General features: G+C 28.9%; 1 protein-coding gene across 1 annotated transcript; it reads right to left on the bottom strand.

The window, feature by feature from the left end:
- Nucleotides 1-515: 515 nt before the first annotated feature.
- LOC130663616 (myosuppressin) lies at nt 516-8,268 on the bottom strand. The gene is made up of 3 exons (XM_057462933.1): nt 8,058-8,268; nt 2,102-2,336; nt 516-1,389 (listed from the first exon to the last, which is right to left on the bottom strand). Exons 2-3 carry the CDS (start codon nt 2,328-2,330, stop codon nt 1,310-1,312), a joined length of 309 nt encoding a protein of 102 aa, XP_057318916.1. The 5' UTR covers nt 2,331-2,336; nt 8,058-8,268; the 3' UTR covers nt 516-1,309.
- Between the last annotated feature and the right edge of the window lie 6,335 nt (nt 8,269-14,603).

The raw sequence follows: 14,603 nt of genomic DNA, 5'->3' as shown, positions 1-14,603 counted from the left end.
ATAAAACAAACAATAAAAGTCATTTACTAATTTATTCACCCATCAAATTAAATTTATGCTTCTGTTTACTCAATTCGTCATATCTGTCGTAAAAACAAAAATAAAAGTGATCGTGATGTCAGAAAATTTAAATTTACGACCAACTAAATAAATAAGCATTTAAGTAATGAATTAATTGATAAATTAATCGATCTAGTTTTGCAAAAATAAAATTTATTATCTCGCGTTAAAAAGAACAAAGCAGCCATGGAATTTCGAGATAAGCGAAATATACAGGGGTTATATTTCACCTCAACTGTAAGTGGATTCCACAAAAGATTAAAGCTCGCAAGCTTCTTCAGCACACAATAGTCTAGTGCTTACTCTTAAACCTCAAACTGAAAATGATACCAAAAGATAAATATTTTTTACTTTATCGAAATTACGACCGCCGTCCACTCGGATAAGGGATTTTAAAAAAGGATAATAATTTAACCAACAGTTGAAATATTTTTTTCTCATACTTATTTTATATACACATATGTTACAATAAATATATTACTTGATATTTGTGTATTCAGTGCATGCGTTACTATTTTAATAAATACATCTTAATTAAATAAACAAAAATATTTATCACTATTCGATAAATGCATCAGTCTGTTGTGAGAGTGAAATAAATAACTAACAATTAATGCTGTGATTCAAATTATAATTTATAAGGTAAGTATACTACAAATATTGTTATTTAAATATTTAAATTTTAATACTGATTTTTAGGACAAAAATCGATGCCGAAATTTTAATTTTAATTTCAATAAATTATCGTAATTTTATTTTTTCAGATGGAATTTTATTTTCGAAAATTACAAATCACGAAAGCAATCGTGCCAAGCGCTATTCTTTTCCCATCTACGAATACTTCATATTAAACTTCATTTATATATGTATATATATATATTTATTTACTTAATTGATTGATTGGGTTTAGGATGAATTTAGTCAAGTATCAATATCACTTAATTTTAGGTAACATCTGTAGCGTCTCAGTATGGAAAACTTCATATTTTTTAACTATCAATTTCATAAAATATATAATCTACTTTATAAAATTATTTATAAATATTCCACTACTTGGAAAAATGACAATAATAGAAATTATTATTTTTAGTTAACTTACTTTTGATTTTTGACGATAGTTAGCTCAGATAAAAAAATCAAAATAAAATACCAGTTTTTTAAAAATTATTTAGCTGATTAATTTTTTTATAGATTAGACTCTTCTTTACAAGTTCGGTTAAATCTAATGCAAGTCCTTCAGTTAATAATCTTAGCGTCGTTTTCCAAAACGTAGAAATACATGGTCGACGTCTTGACGTTTTACTCCGTTCATCATCGGTACGTTTTCACGTAAAACAGGAGCTGGAAAATTTTAGATTTCATTTTTTTTATTACTAATTATAGTCAATTATTAAAAAAAAAAATTAATGGACAGCTCGGGTGAAATCGAATGTCCAAAAAATTTTTCCAAAAACGCTTATAAATCTTACACGATTTTTCTAAAAAAAAATTTTCCTAGTGCCTCCAATATGACATCTATCAAAAATTATAAATTTCCTAACTTATTAAAAAGCGTCAAAAATTATAAAATAAAATTTTTTTTGAATCTTCATTTTACTCAAAAATAAAAGAGCGGAAATTTTTCTGATTTTTTTATAAACATCAGAATAATTAAAAAATCTGCACTCAAAATTTGAAAAAAAAATTTATTCTCACCGTCTTCATTTTCCCCCTTTTCAAATTTTCATGTCAAATTTTATTTTAATAAATTAAAAAATTTATTCGACTATAAAATAAAAAATTCCTTAATTAAAATTAAATTCAACAAATAAATGAAAACTTGATAAATTAGTTATCTCGCGTTGACTAATTATATCTGCGTGATTAGTCGCGAACTTTGCTTGACCAATATACCCTATTACAACTTCTTCTCCAATATCTATCAAGCGGTAAATTATATCTCGTTACATACACGAGCCACTACAAGGCATAATGAACTTTAACAGACATTAAGCTTCTCAAACTGAAACCTCTATATCGGCACGTATAGTATAGCGGGGATGATATCCTAATATATCAGGATGTCGTGGTTTTGGTTTACCTTTGTCGTCAATGTAATTTTCCATGGCCGCACCAAGTTCGTAAATAGTCGACAGCGCGACGCAGACCTTGCGAATCTTCGGTGGTACCTCGTCCAGAAAGTTCGGATTGCACTGGGCTGGAGGCATGCCCAGAATCTCTCCTGAGAGTATACTCAAGATGATCAAAGTTGTTGACGTGACGAGATTCATTGTGCGCTTTATTGGACAAAAAATAATCAATAGCTTTCATTGAACAAAATTTAAACATTCAAATTTTTTACACGATTTTATTTAATTAGTAGTCGCTAATTATCAGCCACGTGATTGGCAGCAGACTAATTATGAATACGAGTACAGAAAATCAGACTCTGACAATAAATATCAGGTGAAATTTAAAAAAATATTTATTGCGAAAGTAAAGTGAAAGAAGCGATTCAGTAGTTACAGTAATTTATTGTCGGCCACAAAATGAAATTTATCCGAAGCACGCAGATGTCTTTACTTGTTTACTGTTACCATTATAAGCTCGTAAATTCGAATTAAATGTTGCGGCTATTTATTTATTCTACCGTGTATCTGGAAGTTTAGTCCTTTGGGAGCAATAAAATTATAATAGTTTTATTTTCTTTACTACGAAATTGAGATAAAAAAAAAAAGTTTTCATAAAAATACAATTTTCATTAGTATCAGTCTATTATCTTACATGCGATTCATCGGAGAGTAAAAAAAATTTAATAAAATATTTAAATTGCGATACAAAAATTTTCGACTGTCCCACTTTGCTCTGCTTTTCTCTATATTGATAACAATAATAAATTTTTACTAAAATTTTCTTATCTAAAACTCAATTAAAAGATTTCGTTGAATAAATTTCTGATAGACATTTTCATTATTATATTTTCTGTAAATTGGAGCCTCTCAGAAATTCAAAAATATAATAACGACTATTGTAAAACAGTATAATTAAATTTGAAATTGCTACTCCTTACAGAAAAGCAATTGAAATAATCCGTCATATTTTCAATTGTCGTTAAATTTTCTTTATAAATTCAAGGTTGAATGAACTGCGTACCCTTGAACTCATAAAGCTCTTGTTCCATCCACTTCACCCGGAAATTTCTTAGGAATAGGAAGTGAGTGGAGTAGCAGGTCCGGAAGGTCAGGGGTAAAGTGCCGTCCGGACATTGAAATCGCGGCCCCAGAAACCACGGCGCAGATTCAGTCAAAAGAAAAAAATAAGTATTTAGAAAATAGAAAAAAATAAACAGCCGTATAAAATGAACGATATCCGCTGCAGGTATAAAAATAAGTGACTCTTGAAGAAAAACAATCTGTCAAGTTATCCAAGACTTTTATTTATGGAGGGGTTCCAGTAGTTGGAGCGTTACTTTGCGGTGGACATGGACCCGCGGTAACGATATTGTGAGATCGATGATAGACAGCACGAATTGTTGTGGACAAAATGTTTTGTTGATGGAAACAATAATATCTTAGAGAGAAAATATGAGATGAGTGGGCATAAATCGCGAGGTTTTCTTGATGGATGACCAACATCTGTCGCTAAATTTTTGCCATTAAATATTATTATCACGTACACATGTTTTTTATCACACTAACTGAATCCAATGTCTGTATGTGATAAGTTTTATTGCTCTTTTTTATGATGGCAACAAAACTTTTGGGTTCCTCTCGAGCTTATTAAAAAAGTTGGTCAATTTGCCCGAGCTCTTGGAAAAAATTTTATTTCTTCAGATAAATAATTGAAAGACTTTCCCATAAACTGATAAATTGTAAGAAATTAAATATACGTGTATTATCAAGTGTATAAAAAAATTCCTTGGGGAAAATTTCAGAAGATGAAATTAAATTCCGCAGCTTCTTCATCTAAAGCTAAAGGAAGTACGGATTAAATTTCCATCGCTTTCTCTTTATCTGCGATGGACTTCAAAGGGAAAAAATCACCAGACTGACATCTGTGTTTTATACGAACGGTGTTTGATCTAGTAAACTTCGCTTTGGTGTCTCCTCTCAAACAATCGATTATTTAAATTTACAAAGGATCTATCGAACGCAATAAATTTTGAAATTTAAACTTTATTATTTTTTGGTTATTTATTTTATAAACTTTTTAATTAACGTTAAAAATGTAATAAGGCCGTTGCGTAACGTCGAGCGAAAAAAATAAATTACCTTGTTATCAATTTTAAATTAGCTATTAAAATATTACTTAATACTCTTTCCGTAAATTAATGAACAATCGTATGATTGACATTTTCATTAAAAAATATAAAATTTATTTTATTTTATATTAAAACAAAAGTATTTTTCCTTACAGTGTTTTTATATAAGCCTCCAATTATTTATTTTGATTTTTTATAAATTCAAAAAAAAAATTTTGATACGATTTTTTAATTTTTTGAATCCAACACAAATTTTCAAAATTTTTGAATAAAAAGTTTGAGGCATTATATATATTTGCAGTATAAACTAACTCATAAATTTATGTTTCGCGACTAAATAAAAAATTTAATAATAATTTAAAAAAAAAAACCAATAATTTAAATTTAAATAAAAATTGCTCTGTGTGTTTACATTTGTTCAAATCACGCTTCAAATGGGCAACCTGTTGCGACCCTCCACAAACTTTCTCAAACTTTACAAACACTTATACATATATATTTAGGGAAAGGGCGGGCAAAATTGGACGGGGTGGAACAACTGACCCCCCAGAAATTCGACAAAAAAATTCTTATCCGTCATTTGTGACTCTTCTTATCATTGTTTCAATAATTTTTGGTGTCCCAAAAAAAAAAAAAGTTTATTTGTCAACTTTTATTTAAAAAATTTTTTTCCAACTCAATGTATCGTTAGCCATAAAAAAGACCTAGTGTGACTTCTTCGCCAAATTAGAATTTTAAAAAATGCCCGCCTTTTTTTCTATTCAAAAACACTGCCCTTGGTTTGATTATTATAATTATTTTCCATACATTGAAAGTTGATCTTTAACTTTACGATACCCCCACTTTAAAACAGTTAATGTATACCTGAAAAAACATGTGTTATGAGTCACTCAAAATAAATTTGAAATAAAATTTTCATTAACTTGAAAGCTAAGTGCGATATTAAAAGTACTAATTATGATCGTTTATTTACATAACAATTCTCTTTTCTGTTGTCTACTTCTTACATAGAAAACTACTGCATACTAAATCTAATTAAACTTCATTCTTACGCCCACCATCTAAAAATTTACACCGACTGAATTAATTTTATTTCTTAGAACAAAATAAAATTAATTAATTAATTACAGAAAAATGAACAATTGCTAAAAAATCATTCATTCAAAATAATGAGCACGGAAATAAAAAAAATTCAGCGGTAGGCGAATAATTGACATTTAAAGTGTCTCAGAGTTTCTTTTGTAAATAAAAGTCATTTTAATTTCGCGTGCAGTAGAACTTAATGAAAAAAATAAAAACATCGCTTGAGTTTAAAAACAAATAAATATAAAATTTTTAGGAACCCGTTGAAAGTAAATGAAAAAAGTTTTAATTGAGATCGAAAATTGTTTTACGTGACAATGAAACTATCGCGTGGTATAAAATATTACTAATAACCTTGACCGGAACAGTATATCGGTTTCCGAAAATTACCTACACAATTTCATGTTGTGTGTGCGCACATGTCATGTGACTTTATTGTTTTATCGTTGATCTGATTGCTCAATCGATCGATAATTACTAGTATCTTTTCATGCAAACAATTTAAATAATTTATTTTTTTTTAAATTCTATCAAAAAGTTTTTTTATTTAAATAAAAACAAAATTCACTCTGGAATAATTTACCGACATAAATAATGAAAAATTGATAATACAAATATTTGTGTACTTACATTTATTTACTTAATATTTTTATTAAGATCAGACTTTATGTTCAATTTATTCCCGACACGACCGACGTGAGATCGTAAAAGTGCAAGCTTACATCCAATTGTCAGATAAAATAAAAAACACTCAGCAAATCTCACGTCTTAGGACTTACGAGTGTCCTTTTAGATTGAGAGCATCAATCAATAAAATTATACATCTATATATACGTCAGTACAAAAATTTACGATCAATTAACTTTTCCTCTGTCTTCAATTACTTAATTTTTTAATTTAACTAATAATTTTTTTTATGCCTTTTTAATTGTCGTTTCAGAGTAATTACAGTTAATTATTTTTTTTTAAATTATTCATATTCAGTAGGTCGGTGGGTAAATTAAATTATAATTCTAGTAAAACACGAAAAATTGCTCTAGTGTACTATTAAAACAGTGTGTGTGTGTGTGTGTTTTTTTATTTGATGTACGTAAAAAATTAATTCCTAGAGCAATAATCGAAAACACGGAGGGTTAGAAAAATAATTTACACACGTGGATGATCATAAAAATTTATAAATAAAAATATGAGTGCGGTATATGTTCTTTATATATTATTAAATTCATGAAGCAAAAAAATCCGATAAATTATTTATACTTTTCAATGCATAATATATATGTATTCATTGTCAAATACATTGAGAACTAGATATATATATATATATTGCAAACTGTAAAAAATCTGCGGAGTGGATGTGGATTAATTCGAGTGAATGCGAAGCGGATGTGAACGGAGTAATTTTTAAAAAAACTCCGGAGCTCTGAGTGACTAAAAGAAATCGGATTAAAAAAAAATCCATAATCACTCTGATTTTCTTACAGTGCAAGAAGAAGTAGATTTATTTTGTCGGAACTGAATCGAGGAAAATTATTCAATATCTTTTGCTTAGTCTTTCAAAGAATGTCATGTCATGTAAAATTATAGAGGATAAAATTTATATAAAAGCTTGAGCGATTGATAGAATACTGAATCACAGCAAATTAGATTATGTTACTGACAGTTCGTACAATAAGGTTTTATATTTATATATTTTGCTTTCAATTGTTAATGATTTCAATGACTGACAACGTGTGTACGTTCGATTGTACTTCTATTGAAACTTGATGGCCGGTTCAAATTTACTGACTCATTAATTTTATTATTCTATTTATATTCAAATAAATTATTCATTTGAAATTAGTATTAAATGTCATTAATAAATTTAAATACTAACGAAATTCTTTCATTAAAAATTATTCATTCAAAGTCAATGAAAAATTTTGTTTCCTTTATTTTTTTATGAATTTATATTAAATTTGGGAATAAAAATTTTGTTATTTGAAATTAATAATAAATTTTACTAAAAAAATTTTACGTCTTTTAAATTCGCAATCAAATTTTTAATTAAAATTTATTTACTTTGAAATTTAGCCCGAAATTAATTTAAAAACATTAATTACGTCTAATATGCCCGCAATTAATAATTAGTTAATCATTGACATATCAAATAATAAGATATTGGAAATTAAGTTATCAATCGGTCGTAATTAACAGAAATTGTCAGTCCTAAATGTTGGGTAATAGAGGATTTATTCGTTTAATTCAGTAGTTGATGACAAATGCTCGCAAATAAACACAAACATTATCTATAAATCGCCTGTTAAACTTTATAATTCCGCGGAGTTGATACTTAGTGAGTAAGTTTTATTACTTTGTAGCTAAAGTTTAATCACAAAAGTTCATTAGATTCAATAATGCTCTCGTGTGACGGCTTGCGCTCTTGAAATTCTATTTACTCCGCAATTTCCGTTTATATAATTACTAATTTTCATTTATGAAAAGGTATTTTACTATTTTTACACTTCAATCGGTTTAAAAAATCATAAAGGAAAATTAATTGCCAATTTTTTTTCCACAAATCATTTAATTTAAGTTTCAAACAAAATTATTTTACTTCCCCAATTTTTTTCAATAAAAAAAAAAAAAAAAAAAAATGTAAAATTTCCATTTAAAAATTCAAATTCACAGAACTTACCTTTGAACTCTAGTACAATTTCCAACAAGTGGTTGCTGATGAAAACCAATAATTCCGTTTAAAAAAAATAACAAATCAATTTTTTAAAACAATTAAATTGTAATGCTCGCGACTATTTATTTATTTATTTATTTACGTTGCAATAAATATTTAAACGAACAATTTACGGTGTTTCTGGACCTGATGGTGAAGATACAGTGGTGGAAAAAGCGAACCATCAGCCCTTAAATACACTCACCCGGTCTGGCATGCGCGTACGAAGGGGCGCCATAAAATTATTTAGGGTTACTCGTGATAATTGTCTCTTCAAATAGTCTGATATTAATTTTAAACTATACATCCTCAAAATACGTCATCGATTTATTGTAAAATTTTCAAATTTATTAAACCACCGTCGAGTTCACCCCAAAATTGTCATCAATTCTTCTCACATAATTTTTAGTCTACCAGATTTCGTTACACAACTCGTTATATTCAAGTAGAACAATCAAATCATGTCCATTTATCCAATTAAATTTATTTCATTCCTTTATTATATTCAGCCAAATTCATCGATTGATTTCCAGAGCACGTGTATTAATTAACCCCGCCTTCATTATATTTATTTATTAAATATAAACAAGTCTACTAATTTTAAACAATAAAGTTATTAAATAAATTTAATTACAGTCTAGAAAATAAAACTCGCGTAAATTGACATCTGTTTCTTTGATGGAAAATATGGAATTGTGTAACGTAATAATTAACGAGGACCTTTGAATAATATTTTTGTTAAAAATAAAAAAGTCACGTGTCGAGCTTGGAAGGAATAAAAATAAAATAGTCGTTTGAAAAGTGATGCCAATTGCGGGGATGAATGAACACAATATCGAATATTATTTCTGCGGCGTTTAATTATTTCGTGAAATTGGTAAATTTTTTCAGAAGAAAAAAATCACGGGTCATATATTTTTTATGTACGAAAAATAAAATTTCGTACTATCTATCATAGAGCCATACTTGAAGATAAATATATGTAATACCGTTAAAAAAATATATACTTATATAAATTCATTTTTATGCCTTTTGAAATTCGATCCGCTGTCAACGCGTATCCTTTATAAAAATAAATAAAATGAATTATTCTTTTGCTGGCCACAAACATTCAATTGATGGATATTTTTTTATCCCAAATGTTTGTCTTCACTTTAAATATTATTTTAGTGCTGTCTCTTCATTCATTTCGATCTCAATCTCCCATTGCGCCCTCGCTGAAAGTTTTAAATGAACATATTTAAATATTTATTAATATTGGAGTCGCGTAATGGATTTTAGAGTAATGTAACATGATCTCGTGTAATGCATGGAAGATGGAGCCGTTAATTTGAGACAAAGCATGACAATGAATTAATAGTCTGCAGGTAAATTTTACTTGAGTGCGGCACTGTGATCGCAACCACAAAATTAACCACTAAGTAGCTTATTCGAGGCTCGCAATACTCCATCTTATTGTTATGTCAACGTCTCCTTGATAACAAACTGCGTCGTCTGGCAATTTAGATCATCGCCCTTGAAATTATTTAGTTTTAATAATTATCTACACGGAAAGAAAATTATGGCAGCGGTTCCCATAATTTTGTGAAATTTTTTCCTATACCATCATAGGAATTACGACCATAAATTATGGGACCGGTTCCTATAATTATAGGAATGTTTCCCATAATTATAGGAATAGTTCCTATAATTATGGGAATGATACCCATAACACTATAGGAATGGTTTCTATAATTATAGGAATGGTTCCTATAATTTATAGGAATACTTTCTATAATATTATGGGAATCATTCCTATAATACTATGGGAATGGTTCCCATATTATCATGAAAAAATTAATTTAAAGAAGTGTGGTAATCACTTCTACAATACACAGAAATATTATTAAACATAAAAACAAAAATTCAAACATTGAAAAAAAAAATCGTATTCGGCAAGAAAACATTAAAATTTTTAACAAGAATTTTTTGTCAGCACAAAACATTCAAGAAAATTCAAATTTTGGGAAATTTCTACACTATTGTGCAAAAAAAAAATTTTATGATATTATAGGGATGGTTCCCATAACATTATGGGAATAGTTCCCATAACATTATGGGAATAGTTCCCATAATATTATAGGAATAGTTCCTATACCAATATGGGAACCATTCCCATATCATTATGGGAACCATTCCCATAATGGTATGGGAACTATTCTCATACTATTATGGGGATGGTTCCCATAATATATGGGAACCATCCCTATAGTAGTATAGGTACTATTCCCATATTATTATGGGAACCATTCCCATAATGCATAGCAAAACTTCCCATAATTTTCTTTCCGTGTACACTGTAAAAAATCGGGAGTGAATCCGGATTTAATTTTAATCCGAATTCACTCCGGATTCACTCCGCCACTCGGAGTTCCGGAGTTTTAAAAAAATCACTCCGCATGCGGAGTGAATTGGGAGTTTTTTTTTAGCGGAGTGATCTCGGAGTGACGTGGATTTTATTTCACTCCCAACTCACTCCGGTCCGGAGTTTTTAACATTTAAATGAATTTATATTAAACTGTTAAACAATGTGTGTGTGCGAGTGTGTGCTCGGGTTCACTCCGGATTTAATCCGCATTCACTCTGCGAATTTTTTACAGTGTAAGTATTGGTCTGCAAAAATAAAAAAATTACAAAATTTGAAACGGGCCGAGGAACTTAGAATTTTTTTTACTCAAAATGCCCTTAAGTCCAGTTACTACTTTTACAATTTTTAATGAATTCGAAGTACTCCATTTTTTTTTTGACGGTTTTAAAATAATTTTTCCATTTTTTTGAAGCCACTCCATTTTACCCGAAACAGAAATTTTTTTTTGATGGACATAAAAATTTCATTGAATACAAATGAGAAGTAAAAAATTCCACACATCCCCATTTATATTTGTGTCTTACCCTCTCCTATCATTTAAAAAAAAAAAATCAATTTTTAATATTAACCAATTATGCGTCAGTCAAAGGTACTCTGTAATTAAAGTTTTAATAAATAAACTCATTGAATTTTTTTAACTCACCTCAAATTACTAATTTTTCTAGTGACTCAACCTCTAATCAGCAGTTGTTAGTCAGTAGTAATAATCGAGGTATCGGTAGCCAAAACTGATTATTTGCTTTCTCGAATAATTAAAAGCCACCCAAATAAATATATTATGATTCACCAAACTCAGTAACGAACTTGCGTCATATGAATTATATCACGACAAAATATACAAAAAAACATCACCTGATCACCTCAAAATTTTCAATGCGACCTAAGACCTTTTATATTTTAATAAATTTATTTTTTTGGCTCAACTTAACTAAACTTTATTCTTAACTTTATAAACTAGCACACAAAAAAAATTTTGTTAATATTCAAAATTTAAAATCCAAGTGTAGTGCGATACATAGAAATTTCAATAGGGGTAAAAAAATAACGCATCCACACAAAGCATTTTATTCCCATGGGTTCGATTTAATGTGCGGTATTTACATAAATAACAAAAAATAAATAAATAGATGAATAAAAATTCCTCAACCATTTTTACAGTTCCAGTGCATTTATATCCCGACTGTAAGCTCGAGAAAGAGAGAGAGAAAAAAAGAGATAGTTGATACTGGCGATGGAGAGCTTTGCCACCAGTTTATTTTGAATGCGAAACACGTGAATTACTTGTTCTCCATGATACTATTAGATCGATTCTCGTTCAACTTGTATCCTTTACTTATAAATATACTTACACTTTTTATTTGATTTAACTTTAAGTTTTATTTTTACTCTTACTTCAGTTTAGTTTTTTTAACTCTGTCGTACTTTTCGCAAACGCATAAATGGAAATAAAAATAAAAATTAAATAAATTTCCAGCTCGATTTCATTGAACAAGAGCTTGACATAACTACGCTTTTTAAATTTATTCAAAAATGCCAGGAGTATATAATAGTATTTATTTAATATTATTTTAATAAAATTATATATCACTCCCAGCTCCTGCCTTCCATGAAATCTATCTGTCACACCTACGACCTACTATGGGGCTCTGTCGAGTACCGAGGCATCAGCTGGTCATATTAAACTCATTTGATACTCAATTATTGACTTTATTCAATTTTATCATAATTATACATTGCGTTTACATACTGGAACTTTTATTAACTTATAGAGGTTTTATAGAATCGAAAATGAGATTTTATATTATGCACTAAAGTTATTATATTTATTTTTTTACACAGTAAAGAAAAAAGTTTGTGTTGAAGATTTAGAGTTAAATGAAAATTTTTCGAGTTTTCTTTTTTTTTAGCTGTGATCTACGTAGATCTATACAGATCTTAATAATAGAAAAAAATATATCTAGGTCCACAGAAAAAAAAGTCTTGAGTCAAGAAAATATTTTTGAAGACAAACGTTTTCGGGAACCAAGTCAAGATTTTTTCGAGCCAAAAGAATTCGTCTTGGTTAAAAAAAATTCGTCTTGGTCGGAGAAAATTTCTACTTTATTTGAGAAAATTTAGGTCTCCAAAAAAATTTTCTTGAATCAAGAATATTTACCTTCAATCAAGAATTTTTTTTTCTGTGTAGATCTAAACAGAATGCAGGGCAAAGTACACGGAAACAAAAGAACTGTTACTGCTGGAATAGATCCTGTAGCATGAGTTTGTTGCTGCAGCAGGAAATTTCTGTAAAATTTTTGTACCTGGTGTAGTGTAAACATCTCGGTGTGAATATTACACCAAATTCGGTGTTAAATTTAGGCGGCGTGAATTTAAAATTTTTATACCGCCAAACGTGTAAATATATAATTTATGATAACTTTGCGTTAAGAAAATGAATCGTAAAAATATTTAAATGTTCAAAATACTATTTAATATCTAAAGAAAATTAATGAAGTTATTGATTAAGTAGTTAAAAATATTCAATGATTGTTTGTTGCTCGTTAATTGAAATTAAAACGAGTAGCACGGAATGGTGTAAAGAAATTAGATTACACCGTGTTAAAATTACCTTGATGGAAAATTTACACCGAAAGAATTTCACACTACACGGCCGTGTGAAGTTCTCCGGGTCCATTTTTACACCGAAATTTTTTACAGTGTACAGGATCGGTCTTATTACAGCTACAAGATCAATTCTACGCTGTAAAAAATTACCGGGGTAAGTCCAAGCGGTGTAGGTGTTAAAATTATCGGTGTTAAATTTACCCCCGAAAGCGGTGTAAAAATAACGCCGCCACCGGTGTAAATATTCTAGACCGGTGTTAAAATATTTTACTTTGTGAATATTTTGACTTCCTCGATCACTATACTTGTTAATAAATTATATTTTTTATTAATTTTCATAAAGAACTGACATTTTTTGTGTTTTATAATCTTTAAAGTTAATACTCCAAGCGGACGCAATTTACCCCGCTTTTACACCGGCATTACTCCACTTTTACACCGGTTTTACTCCGCTTTTACACCGGTTACCCCGATTGAACACCGGTATTATTAACACCGGTGTATTACTCCTCCTACACCGGTGTAATTTCATTTTTACACCGGGCGGAGTTAAAACGAGTCCATTTTTAACACCGCTCTTTTTACAGTGTATTGCTGTCACTTGTCTATTCCTGTTGCAGCTACAGGACTGATCTTGAAAATACTACAGGGTCATGTTGCAGCAGCGTTTTTTTTTCGTGTAAAATTCATGAAATCTGTCATACATTCAATATAAATTAGTTTATCATTAATATTAAATATTGACTTAAATCAAATTTTTATTTATTGAAAATGAAATCCATTTTTATCAATGCAAAATAGAGCATTGATTTACAGAAATAAAAATAAAAAATGTATAAATTTAATAATAATTTGAAAACTCTTGAAATTGAGTTTAGTTCTCGTGAATTACAAATAGAGGATCCCCATATCGTGAAGAAGAGTCTCCTTACCCAGAGTTTACATTTGATTGAACTTTATTCTTGCCTTTGGATGTAAAAGAGAGATGTCATAAATTTCAACGCGTATCACATGAGCTATACTTTTTTAATCAAGACTTTAAAAACTTTTTTTCGAACAACAAACAACTAAAAAATTCATCTCTAATTTTACATCCTACCCTTTGTCATTTACTTTCCTTCCCAATTATTTTTCCTGCTTCATATTTTTTTTTTTCGGCAATTAATTTAAGCTCAAAAAAAAGTTTATCAACAAAACACGAAATTCTTCAGTCTTAGAGAAGCAAAGGATCTAGAGACAGCCGATTGTCTCACTTTTTATTTAACATCTTTCATTTCTGTTACCCTTTTTTCTAGTCTTTTTTCATTACCGTTCATCTCATTTCCCACAACGTCACCATCCGACGTCGAAAAACGTGACCGACTTGATGACACACTCTGCTTATTATCAGAATGACTTAAATACAATACCAGAAATTTAGTTAAACAAATAAATTTTTCTTTTTAATTTTAAAATTAAAATAAAATTTATTTTCCAAGAAAATCTTCAACGTAAAATAAACC

This window comes from Microplitis mediator, chromosome 2, assembly GCF_029852145.1.
Source record: "Microplitis mediator isolate UGA2020A chromosome 2, iyMicMedi2.1, whole genome shotgun sequence".
NCBI lineage: Eukaryota > Metazoa > Arthropoda > Insecta > Hymenoptera > Braconidae > Microplitis > Microplitis mediator.
This window is presented reverse-complemented; position numbering and strand designations above follow the sequence as displayed.